General features: G+C 34.1%; 1 protein-coding gene across 1 annotated transcript in view; it reads right to left on the reverse strand.

Moving 5' to 3' along the window:
* SORCS1 (sortilin related VPS10 domain containing receptor 1) overlaps positions 1-13,711 on the reverse strand; it is a 726,370-nt gene that overhangs the window by 147,890 nt on the left and 564,769 nt on the right. The window contains 1 exon segment of the mRNA XM_074295531.1: positions 6,822-7,001. Coding sequence (XP_074151632.1) covers positions 6,822-7,001 — 180 coding nt within the window.

Here is a 13,711-nt window from a genome sequence, read left to right on the forward strand (position 1 = left end):
CGAAGAACCAGCAACAATGTAATACTTGTAATACCACTGGTAATAGCAACTTCCCAATGAAGAAATTCCCTTTACCATTGTAGATTAGCTTTTGCTAATTAAATTATTTATTCAGGGTCATATAACCATTATGTGTCAAAATCAATACACTTTGATCTTTGAGAATTTTAGTCTTTCCTTCTATTTATTCCACTATGCTAATTTTTCTCTCTCTCCCTCTTTCTTCCTTTCCCTTCCCTCCCTCTCTTTCTCCCTTCCTCCCTCCTTTTCTCCTTCTCCCCCTTCTCTCTCACAGAAATTCCCTTCTATAGAAATGGCTCTGTAAAATCTAACCAAACCAATATTCCTGCAACCTGCTAGAAACCCAGATTGCTTCTTTTATTTATTTCTCCCGGAGCTGATTGGTATATCCTATATTCTCTTACCCCTTAACCCACACCACTGATGCTTCATTCTCTCTGCCCCTTATTAATTCATGTATGGATTGCCTTACTTTCCATTTATCACTAAGCACTCATCATTCATTGCAATTCAGCTGGGAGATTCTCTCTGGATGGCTTTCAGCTCCCTTCTAGCCAGAACAATCAGATTTAAGGGAACATTTGTGCCAGCTTCAGTGTCAGCCAATATTCTTTCCATCTAGGTAATCAGCAGATACGGCACCACTAGTCTGATCACATCAATTTCAATCCAGGTTCCTGTGAACTGTCAGTAAAATAAAACAAAGCCTTCTTTTTCCACCCCCAACCCCTACATCCCAGGATACGGGACATTTTTACATAATGCAGTCAAACCACTGTTCAGACTACTGATAACAGGAGGCAGCTGTATAGTCAGGCAATGACCAGACAGATCTATGTGGGTATCCTGAGGGGAACAGGAAAAGTTTCAACTATGTTTAAGGGCTACCTTGATCCTTACCCCTAATTCTGTACTCGGGACAAACATTTGAATTTTACAGTAAGTATCTTGAATAGCTTTCTAACGACAAGTCAGATTCAATTTTGTCTAAATCTGTCAAACTTCACCTCATCTTAGGGCCAATTAAAATAGCCTCTGGGTCTGTCAGAAAAAAAGAAAAAAGCAAAAAAAAAAAAAACAGAAAAAAATGTTTTCATGTTGTCCTGAGAAATTAGGATAAGGGGGGAAGAGAGGTAGAGAGGGAGGAGAAAAAGTATCCTAAAAATCAATGAGGAATAGTCAGAGGGACAAAAGCTGTTATTATTACTTCATAGGGAAAGGGGAGCTGAATACTACTTTTTGTATCTCAGAAACTTTAGAGGCAAGACACTGTCATCTCAATCCTTGACAAATGGTAGAAAAACAGTGGAATTATCAATATGGCAAATAGTGCAAATATATATGCAATGTATGTATGTATGCATGTATTTATATATATATATGTATTCAAAACAAATTCAAAATAAGGGGATCTTCATTCATAGTCAAATTATATTAGTGGATTATTAGGTATTATTAAGTGTTAAAAAATGTTATTAAGACAAGACATTGAATACATGAATTTGAATCTGTACCCTTCACAGTCCAAAATACTTGACATGTTCTTTTAGATACTAGATTATCTGGAATGAGAAGGGGAAAAATGAAAAGTTTTGAATTATATCCTATTATATCTTAAAATAATATATAACAGTTGATGGTGGACATTGTGAATATTTTCTTTTATGCATTATGAGATTCTAATATAATTTTCATCAAAATCTTCCATGTTTCAGCATTTTCACTCTTTTTTTATTGTTGTTTGCTTGCATTTTATTTTCTTTCTTATTTTTCCTGGTTTGATTTGATTTTTCTTGTGCAGCAAGATAATTGTATAAATATGTATGCATATATTGGATTTAACATATTTTCTACTATGTTTAACATATATTGGACTACTTGCTATCTAGGGGAGAGGATGGGAAAAGGGGGGAGAAATTGGAACACAAGGTTTTACAAGGGTTAATGTCAAAGAATTATCCATGCATATGTTTTGAACAATAAAGAGCTTTAATAAAAAAACAAACAAACAGACAAACAAACAAACAAACAAACAAAAACCTTCCATGTTGGTTGGTTAAGTATGCATTTTACTGAAATAACCATATAGCATCTTATTTTAGATTCTTTTCCTATGCATACTTAACACAATAGCAGTGAATCTCCAGATAGATAACCACTACTCTTAGTAGAGAAAGGTACTCACTTCATGAGCCTCAGATACTATGTTCTCCATCAACTGCTGCCAGGAAACTCAAGGTGTCTCATTCCTCAAAACTACTTCCTCCCTTAGGTGACTTTGAATATCATTCTTTTTCAGTGGCTACATGGAATATGACTGTTCCTTCATTTGGACACTGAATTAAAGAATACCTGAACTTTTGAATGGGGTGTTTCCTTTGGGGCAAGTTGTTTCTAGATGCCTAGTCAATTAGAAAGTGGGATAGGGGACAGCTAGGTGGCGCAGTGGATAGAGCACCAGCCTTGAATTCAGGAGGACCCGAGTTCAAATCTGGTCTCAGACACTTAACACTTCCTAGCTTTGTGACCCTGGCCAAGTCACTTAACCCCAGCCTCAAAAAAAAAAAAAAAAAAAAAAAAAAAAGTGGGATAGGAAGAAGAGAAAAAAACCCTGCTCCTTTCCCTTTCTCCCAACAAAAGTTCCTTCATAGAGTATTCTTAAAGCTGTACTTCTGCAAGTTCTCAAAGAAAATTCTCATGAATTTATAATAAAAGTGAGGAAGATTGGAAAATGTACAGCATTTTGCAGATTTGCAACAATAGGTCCAACTGCCACAATAGGTAAAATTTATGATGTTATGGAACCTGATCCTTTATATTAATCCTTAATGCTAAGTTCCCAATGAGACCCCTGGACATTCCCAAGCAAATAAAAAACAAATCTTAAATCTTTTACTTTCCTGATCACATATGCTGTTCTCTGACCAATGAATCACTTTTGTGAAATGAATTAGATTTAGGGAAGAGAGGTAGGAAATACATGGAAAATCGAGTTTCACCAAATTATGAGTGAAGTTTTAAATTCTTCATTTTAGAATACTGAAAAATACTAGGTGGGCCTTCTAAAAACTTCCTGAAACTTACACAATAATGAATAACTTTCTTTCCAAACAGCTATGTCTGAGATTAATAGAAATAATAGGAGTAAATTCTTTGGTGAACTTTCTGTGATGCTGACAGCTAACACATCTTTTGATTCTGAAGTACCAAAAGCAATTGAAGTTAGAGTGGATTCTAACAGACTCTGATGTCCTCTCATTTATATGTTCTCTGTTTTACAAAGTGAAGAAATTGGAGGCAAAGTTATTTACTAAGTCATCTAAATTCCTATCTAGAAGATAGAGCTACAATTACCCAGGGAAGTTATTCAATCAGGAAGTTCTTTTTCATCTAACTTTAGTCTCTTTTGCTTCAATTTAAGGAAGTTTCTTTTTTTTATTATTGTCTGAGGAACTAGAGAATATTCATCAACTTTATCATCTTTCACATATCCTTGAAAATATTTAGAATAGTAGAAACAGAGTTTGGAAGGAAAATTTGGAGCCATATAATCTAACTTCCACTCAATGCAGGAATAAATAAACCAAAGAGCATTTATCAAGTACTGTACAAGACAAAAGTTACATTAAAACAAAAATTAAATAGTCCTTGCCCTTAAGAAGCTTATATTCAATTAGAGGAGACAAGATGTGCATAAATACATTTATTTCAATGCATGCATATACTTAGATTGTGAATATGACATAGATACAAAATGAATGATTTTAAGGAGAGAAAGCATTAACAGTTTGTGTGGGACATCTGAAAAGATCTTATATAGAGAGGATGGCAGTTAGATGATGCAATGGATAGAGTAATGAGTCTGGAATTAGGAAGACTCATCTTCCTGAGAATAAACCTGGACTCAGACTAGCTGTGTGACTCTAGGCAAATCACTTAACCCTTTTAGCCTAAGCTAGAGAAGGAAATATAACAATATCTTTGCCCTTCCCCCCCCAAAAAAAACAAATCTGGTCACAAAGAGTTCAACATGACTGAAAAACGACTGAAAAAACAACAGAGCAAAGTACATGAATTCAGTTTTAAAGGAAACAAATGATTCTAAGTGGCAAAGGTGAGGAGGGAGTATATTCAAGTCTAGGAGAAAGCCTGTGTAAGATGAAAGGTATATCATTAGAGAGGAAAAGACCTGTTTGGCCAGATCACAGAGTTGAGGGAAAGGAAGTAAAATATTTTCGAGCTGGAAAGATAGTAGGGCCAGGTTTTAAATGGCTTGAAAGGCCAAACAGAACTTATATTTATCCTAAAAATAGGGCACCACAGGAGGTTATTGAGCAGGGCTGTGATATGATTACATTTCTGGTTTTAGAAAAATCACTTTGGTAGTTATACCGAAGATAGACTGGAAAGGAGAAAGACTTGAGACAAGCCAATTAGGAGATTATTTAATTAGTCCAAGTGGGAAGTGATGGAGGCTTGAATGAAGGTATTAGTCATTAGGATAAGAACATGAATTTGAGGAATATAGAAAAGGTAGTAACTACATTAACAACTTTTTGGATATGTGAATAGTGAAGGAGAACAAATCAGGAAAAAGTGGAAATCTATATAACTGGAAGGGTGACAGTGTCTTTAATAACAATAATAGAAATTCAGATGAGGGGTAGATTGGGAGAAAAATACTGGGCTGTATTATCGATGAACAGAATTTGCCATGGTTTGAAATGTCCAATAAGCAGTTATAAATAAATACATGTGAAGGTCAAGAGAGGATTAGATAGCATGAATATATATATATACGCATATATATACACATATATATATGTTCTAAAGTAATATGCATCACAATAATCTGTAAAGACTATAATATTCTCAATAGACATAATTTTAACTTTAATATTTTATAGTGATGGGCTATAACCAGGACTAATAGCAAATAGGATTCCAAATAGGAATCCCAGTACTATGAAAAAAAATTAAAGGCACAAACTGTATAAGAATTAGTGATGCTGATTGACAGGAGCTTTGCAACATATGCATCTAGAGCTTAAAATGTTCTTATTTCATTTATAATAGACCTAATTTAAATAATAAGTGACCTTTTCAAATCTTGCTTAGCCAATTAGACTGTAAACATTGATAGCATGCTCTCTGGTACATCTCCCCACCCCAATCCCATAAAAAAAGTCCCCATCAAGGCAACTTCCCATTTTGTCAAATTTGATGGATTCTTTACTCCATTCAAGCTACATAAGCTATACCTGAGTGTTGCCTTCATAGTAAAAAGGAGAGAAAAAGAAAGTTCTTGGTGTTCAACTCATCAACCTCAATGAACCAAAACCAACAATAGAAAACATAATCATAATTGTGAATATGGATTTTTATCCTGTGCAACTGTATTTTTACAAGTTAAGTAGACCGTCTTTCAGACCCCTTGATTCTGCTGGGGCAGTCTTTATACAATTCTGATACCTGAGTTTATGACAGTGTCAATAGTCCACCTCACTGATAACTACCTGATAAAGCTGGCCATTCCTCTGTTTTACAGTTGTAGTTTTTAGGAAGTTCTTTCTTAATATGATCCTTAGTCTGCTTCCCTTCAACTTCAACCCATTAATCCTAGCCCTTTATTGCTATAGAGAACCACTGCACTCCTTCCAAATAATAGGTCTTCAAGTAACTAAAACATAAAAATTGAAGTAGACTGTAGATTTCATTTTTATAGGGAACTCCTGGGTGTAGAAAAATCCCTTTGCTAACTCACTAGCACTTTATCTAAACTTTCTGGTCTTAGAGAGCTGCATGGGACAACAATAGATTAAAGAAGCTGCTCACAATAACGTGGCTAGTATGTGTGAATTCATGTCTTCCTGGCTTTGATGTTAATATGCTTTCTTCCATATTACATTGCTTCTCCAAAAACATAGCCAATAAAAATTTCTTTTCTAAAACGCATAGCCCACCAAGAAACTGGAAAATGAGTGAATGCCCATCAATTGGGGAATGGGTGAATATGTTATGGCATGTGAATGTACAAGAAATGTTTGAACAGGCTAATTTATTTTTTAATAAAGCTTTTAATTTTCAAAACATGTGCATAGGTGATTTTCAACATTCACCCTTGCAAAACCTTGTTTTCCAATTTTTTTCTCTCTCCCTCCCCTCCACATCCTTCCTTAGATGGCAAGTAATCCAATGAATGTTAAACATGGAGCAGGCTGATTTCAGAAAATCCTGGAAAGACTCATATAAACTGGTGTGGAATGAAGTGAGCAAAACAAGAAAAACATTGTACATAGGAACAATAAGATTATCTGAGGATCAACTATGATAGATTTAGCTCTTCTCAGTAATGTGGTGACCCAAGACAATTCCAATAGACTTGGTATGCAAAATGCCCAGAGAGAGAACTATGAACTCTGAATGTGGATTAAAGCAAAATATTTTTCACTTTTTCATTTGTTTTTCTTTTTTATGGATTATCTTACTCCTTTTTATTTGCTTTTTTTGTACAACATGACAAATGTGAAAATTTATTTAAAAGGATTCTACATGTTTAGCCTATATCAGATTGCTTGCTGTCTTAGGAAGGAGATTAGTGGAAAAAAGAGGGAGAAAAAATTTGGAACACAAAACCTTACAGAAATGAATGTTGAAAATTATCCTCATCTGTATTTAGAAAAATAAAATACCATTTAGTAAAAAAAAGAAAGAAAGAAAAAAGAAAGAAAAAGAAAGAAAGAGAAAGAAAGAAAGAAAAAGAAATAGAGAGAGAGATTGGCCCACCAGACGTGACATACCTCATAGAGGTCAATCATGATGTTACCCTCAGGCCCTCGGCTACTCTGAACATTCTCCAAAGCTAAAGTGAAGTAGACACCACGTGTGTCTGAGATGTAGAGGTTGTAGGTGTCATTTTGGTTCCACTCCTGGACTGCTGCAAACACTTGATTCTCATCTGTGCTGATGACATGCATATCCTGGAGAGAGGACAAAGAAGAGAGATGAGAGTACAGGAGATCCACTATCTGTCAATCCTCATTTAAATTATTCTGTATGCCTGGAAAATAAAATGAGTCTGCAATCTAATAAGAAATCCTTTAATAGGCACTATGATTGCAAATAGTCTCTCTTTTGCATATATGCAAAATATTAATTAATTGAAGGAGTGTTAATCAAACATTTCTTTTGATGTATTTGTGGGGATGGGCATTAAAAAGTAATGGGGAAAGGGAACTTAGGTGTAATTTGGCTATCTTATTAAACAACTTGAAAAATTCTTTCTTGAATGACTGGGACTTGGAAGAATTAATCACCATAATTTATTTGCCAAGTACAAATATGGATATGGCTCAAAAGGCTTATGTAGAGTAAAGTTGAGAGGGAAAAGGCTGAGAGGAGTGGGAAAGGAAAAAATAAAATGAGAGAGTGTTCAGCTTTCGTAAGCCAAGTCAGATCACAATTTTCCCCCTGAGTTTGGTCATCATAAAATGTCATGAAGATGTCCAATACTATATGGGCCAACTTAGCTAGTAATTTTTAATAAGCATAATTTATCTATTTCTTTGCTTTCCAAGAACAGTAAGAACACTTAAATGAAATAACTCTATTTATTACTTTATCTGTCTACTTGCATACATGATACATAGAGCTATAATTTGAATATTTTTTCAAATCTTGCTAAGCCAATTAGACTTGGAGTACAAAGGACTAACTTTTGCTTTTTTTTAAATCTTTGGTATGTAGCACAGTGCCTACAACATAGTAGACAAATAAATTATTTTTTTGAACTTTTTCATATCACTCTCTTATGATATATTCATTCATAAAGAGTTATTAATTATCTTCTAGGAAAATGGAACTATTATGGAATGTTCACAGTATTTCCTATATTATTTCTTTTTGTATTATACTCTTAAATTTCTCCCTCTCTTTCACCTAGAATGTAATTTCCTTGAAATGAGGGTATCTTTGTTATTTTGCCTTTGTATCCTAATATAGGACCTTGTACAGAGTAGGGACTCAACCAATACTTGCTGAATTCAAAGACAATAGTTATTTTTTCAATGTGTTTTATGTAAACAATTCAGAGATGGAGACTGTTTAAATCTCGGTTCTTATGTCTACTAGTTGGGTGCCCATACAAAAGTCACCTCACCTCTCAGAATCAATTTCTTCATTTGTAAAACAAGTATAACAATACTTGTACAAATTATATCAGAGGTCACTTTGGGGAAAAGTATTTTCATAAAACTTAAAGCACTAATAGAAATATAAATTTGAATGATCAGTGTTGCTGGACTATAAGCTCCAAAAAAGCAGTGCCTCTAACATTTTTTTCCATGTAAAACATTTCCATAAAAGTTATGTGAAAGAAAGCATTGATTTCCCAACCCCTTCTTCCCAACAAAAACTCTCAAGAAAAAAAAAAAAGTATGCTTCAATCTGTATTCAGACACAATCGGTTTGTTTTCTGGATTTGGATAGCATTTTTCATCATAAGTACATCAGAGTTATCTTGGATCATTGTATTTCTGAAAAGAGCCAAGACAGTTACAGCTGATCATCTTATGATATTGCTACTATATTTCACTTTGTGTGCGTTCATGGAAGTCTTTCCACATTTTTCTGAGAGCATCCTGATCATCATTTTTACACTATGATAATATTTCATCATAATCATATATCACAAATTGTTCAGCCATTTCCCAATTGATGCATATACCCTCAATTTCCAATTCTTTGTGCTAAAAAAGAGCTATAAATATTTTTGTACATATAAGTCTTTTTCCTTTTTAAAAAAATCTCATTTGAGTTAATACTTAATAGTGGTATTACTCAGTTAAAGATTAGACATGATTTTATAGCCCTCTGCGCATAGTTCAAAATTGTGCTACAGAATGGTTGAAGCAGTTCACAATTCCACCAACAGAGAATTATGTCTCATTTTCTATACATTCCTGTCAACATTTGTCATTTTTCTTTTCTGGACTCTAACATTTTTATTTCCATCTCATTCACAATTCTTCACATAGGGCCTGTCCAGTGGAAGGAATCTAATATTTGTGCAATATTTCCCATGAGTGAGTGACTTTCTCAAATTCTTTTCCCTCTAGAATAGTATTTTGGATAGTATGGGTGAGGGGAAGAGAGCTCATATACCCCTAGGTTTATTGATTACCTGGCGTACATTTTCCTATTACCTCTGTAGTCCCTAGTCTGTGACAGCAAATATTTTCTAACAGTATAGTGGATCAGAGAAAACAAAGACTTCTCCACATTATTCTCTTTCTTTTCTGTGGCACTATTATCAAATAAACCCAGAAAGATCATTCTCCAACCTTTCCTTAAAACTAAAAAAAAAAACATTAGAAAATGGAATGCTAAAATTTGTCTCAGTCATAAATTCCATAGTGTACCTTATGATCTTGAGAGTGCTAGGAAATTCTTTCCCATATCTAACTTAAATTCATCTCTACACTGAAATCTCTTTCCTCCTAAACAACCAGAAAGTTTTTTTTTTTTAATTAAGTTTCTTATTTGTACAAAAGAAAGAAAAAATATATAATATGATTTTTATCTACAATGTGAACATATAGTTCCAATGAAAAATATTCTTTAACATTTTCCCACTCTTTTGCATCGGTCATTTTTGTAAGGTTGTTGAAAAATAGGTTTAAGTTTTCTCAGACTAAACTTAGGGAGGAATGTCTCCAAAGAATTCAAATCATGAGAAATCAATATTTCATCCAAAAAATAAAAGTTTAATTGGGAATGGAAATGGGGAAATTTTGTTTTTCAAAAACATGTGTTGTTAGGCTCAGATAAGCCATTTAAGCAGTGAAGTTTCATTGATTCTTGACTCCTTAACCATAAACTCTTCAAATTTGTCTTTAAATATTTTCAAAATGTTCCAATCTTTTTACACATTACTCTACACATGAAATTCTAGTCAAACTGACCAATTTGCTGTTCCTCCAACTTGGCATCAATCTCCCTATCTCCACACACCCAAAATTTACTCTCCTCTTAGGAGTTTTATCTTCATTCAACACTCTGGTGGTCTCTCCTGCTGAAAGATATGCCTGATTTCTGTGGTTCTAAATGTTCTCCATTTCCTCACATCATTTGGTATTTACTTATCTGTTTACTTGTCATACAACCCTGGAAGAATGGAAGCTCCTTCAGAGTAAAAGCTTCCCCCTCTCTGACTTTAATCTGTTTCCCTATTATTTAGCTCACTTGTCTGGAAAGCCCCAAGCAAACAGTAAAGTTCTCTTTCTCTCTATCCTCTTTCCTCATCATCTAATCTCTCTGTTACTCATCAGTTTATCCTCAGTTTTTCATGAGTCCCTTTAATGGCATGGTAAGATTAAAACAAAACAAACAAACCTAAGGATAAATGTTGTGGTTTATTCCTTTCCAAATAGGCCAGTTCCTGAGTTTGATAGGAACCTCTAAATAGATGCATAAATGGTCCTTCTGACACAAGCCTGGGATGATTCTACTTTGAAAGTGTAATGAGGTTGTAATGAAATAGCTCATCTCCTTAAATAATACACACTTACTTGGTCAAAATAATACATTGCTGGCTGTTCTGACTTCTATTTCTCTGAGAATGATTTAAATTAATCACAATGTCCTTTTTTTCAGGCCTCAGAAGAGGCACTGTCAGAATGTTGCCAGAGCAGGAAATGAGGAAGGGGTAGAGATGAGTGTTCGGGGTTCAAAGGCAATTTTTTCAGCCCAGATTGTCCAACTGCCACCCACTGGGAGCCACAAGACTTTGGTGACCAGAGTGACAGTTGAAACTGGGCAACTGCAAAGTACCTATTCTAAAGTCACCTGGGGATGGGGTGAGAGGTTTCTTTAGATTTCAAAAATCCATTTCAAATCATACTTCTAATGCTACTCTGGTCAGATGGAACATTTCCTATGACACTACTGAATACATGTCTGGCTTTGTTTATCTGTTTGTGAATTTCTTATGAAAGAGTCCCCAAATGTTCACAGGGCCATATTAGTATGTTGGAAATAGCACTGGAATAGCAATTAAGACATGTCTGACATTTTGTGATGCTTTTAACATCTTTCAAAGCTTCTGCATATTCTTACTTCTCACTCAGTAATCTCAGAAATTCTATAAAATATATACAATTATAGTTTCATAATTTAAAAACTGTGAAAGGGACTTTAAAGATCATCTAGGGTAACTCCTGTTAATTTACAGATGATAAATTGAGATACTAAATGATAGAGATAAGATAGGCATCTAGGCTTTCTTATTCTAAACAAAGCATTTTTGCAATGTATCAAATATAAGCATAAAGAGGTGATATGACAGAGTATGTAATATAATATTAATTTCTGTTTGTGTTCTCTTCCTAGTAGGCACTCCTATTTCCTTAAAGGAGATGAGTGTGTTCAAGTATAAAGAAGACAGAGAGGCAAGATAAGGAAGGGGCCAGCAAAGAATTAGATTGTCTAATAAAATTTCAGGAGTAGAATGGGGTGGACATAACCACTTTCCAAGTTTTTGAGAGAGAAAATATTTGGGCTTTGAGCCCTTCAGAGCTAAATCTTGCAGTTTTCTATTTTTTTTGCTTTATTAACAGAAGGGAAAAGAGAAGAATTTTATTCAATAATTTTGTCATTCCCATCACTAGTTCTCCTGGAAGAACAGGAGATCATATTGCTCTTTTTAAAGCATCACCCTATACACTAAATTCTTAAGCATAAATTACTCTAGGCTTGGTTGTTGAAAACTGACCATAGAAAAGACCTGTGAAAATAACAAAACACCATCACAACCTCAATTAGTATGTATTTACATAATGCTTTAAGGTTTACAAAGTTATCTCTTACACACAAACTCTTTTAACCTTCCCAACAACCTCAGGAAGTAGTGTTATTATCCTTCATTTTACAAATAAAGAAATTGAGGCTTGGAAAATTTAAGCTACTTTTCCATTTAGTCAGTATCTTAGGGAGAATTCAAACCCAAATTTTTACTGATTCCAAATCTTAACTTGCAATCCACTAGGTTACATTGCCTTAAAAAGAATGATAATCAAAACACAAGGAGTCTTTTATTTTTTTTTTTCTTTTTAGGGGCATCTGGATCTTTTCGTCCAAAGATTTTAAATCTCTCCTAATTATCTTTAAGAATATATGTTCTTTTCCTATGCCCTGTATACATCCCAGCCTAAATATGTCAACTCCAGGGGAATAAACAAGCCAAGAGAAGGAGGCAGCCTGTTAAAATCATTAGATTTTTAAATGTGAGCACAGAGGTTCAAATCTTGGCTCTGTTCCTCCCTATTTGTATGATATTTAAGAAATTGCTTAGCTTCTCTGATCTTAAATTTTCTCATCTGTAAAAATAAGTTGTCAGAAAAGATTATATCTCATATTCTTCCAACTCTAAACTCTATACCCCCATGTAAAAGTAAATTTATTTCATGTCAAAGATATATTACTAACAAAATGGGGATTTTAAATATTCTTAGGTCAGTGTACCCTCCACTAGGTGGTGCAAATACCTTAACAGAGTAAAAAAGCAGATTTTTAAAGAATGATGGATAGCTAGTATCTGACTACTAATTGCAATAAGACTCACTAGATGGATTCAGGAAACATTATCTACTCACAGTATCATGAGGACTAATTTAGGAATCAGAAAACATGAATTCTTATCCTGACTCTACTATCTGTGCATTTTATATAATTATGAATAGTCAAATTCACTCTCTAGATTTTTTTTTTATCTAATTAGGGAGATGATGTTTTACTCTGGCTAAGGTTCAGTCCCTAAACTAAGGGATTCAGCTGATGACACATATATACACAATAAAGATAGAAATGTAAACCAGGTGGATGATGTCTCATTTACATTTTCTTCTGAAATGAAATTCATCTATTTTCTAAGCTAGAGAAGACTTGGAACACTTCTTGATTTTCATCAAAATTTTATTTTTATATAATCTGTTGATTAACAACCAACAGCCAACTGAGAAAATGTCAGACTACACTTACAGGGAGAGGCTTTCTAGTCACTACCCACTAACAGAATGGAGAGTGGTGTTTAGATAGCTAGGAAGTAGCCCTGAAGAGATTTTATGCGAAAATTAGTAGCTGGGAGTAATGGAGGAAATCAGCTGAGAAGTAAACTCAGAAGAGACAGAAATGAAGAGGAGAGAGAAAGAGAAATGGAGAGAGAGGAAAAGAGAAGGAAAAAATAGGAGAGGGAATGAATTCAAGAGGGAAAGGAGGAAAAAGCAAGATGGAGAGGAAGAGAGAAGAAAATAGGAGAATTCAAAAGTAAAAGAAATATAAAGAAGGAAAAAGGGAAGCAGAACATGCACAAGAAAAATTATGAATGTGATATACTGTAGGGAATAACATTTATGCTGTTCTACTCAGGTAAAGACCCAATGCATAGCAATGTAGAGGTTCAGAACAAGCATCTCAATGGCATCCTTAGAAAATAGTGTCATTGCAATATTATTGACATGGGTTTTATGAATGTTTCCAGGCTACACATGTTCCCTATGTCTGTGACTCAATGGGATTTCCATATTTATCTGTCTTTTCAATGATAGTTTTTATATTTGTGGGAAAGTATTACCTATGTTCTAAGGGAAAATGTCCCATTGCTAATATTTTTACTATGCTATTTCATTTAATAACT

The sequence above is a fragment of the Sminthopsis crassicaudata genome, chromosome 2 (assembly GCF_048593235.1).
Source record: "Sminthopsis crassicaudata isolate SCR6 chromosome 2, ASM4859323v1, whole genome shotgun sequence".
NCBI classification, from domain to species: domain Eukaryota; kingdom Metazoa; phylum Chordata; class Mammalia; order Dasyuromorphia; family Dasyuridae; genus Sminthopsis; species Sminthopsis crassicaudata.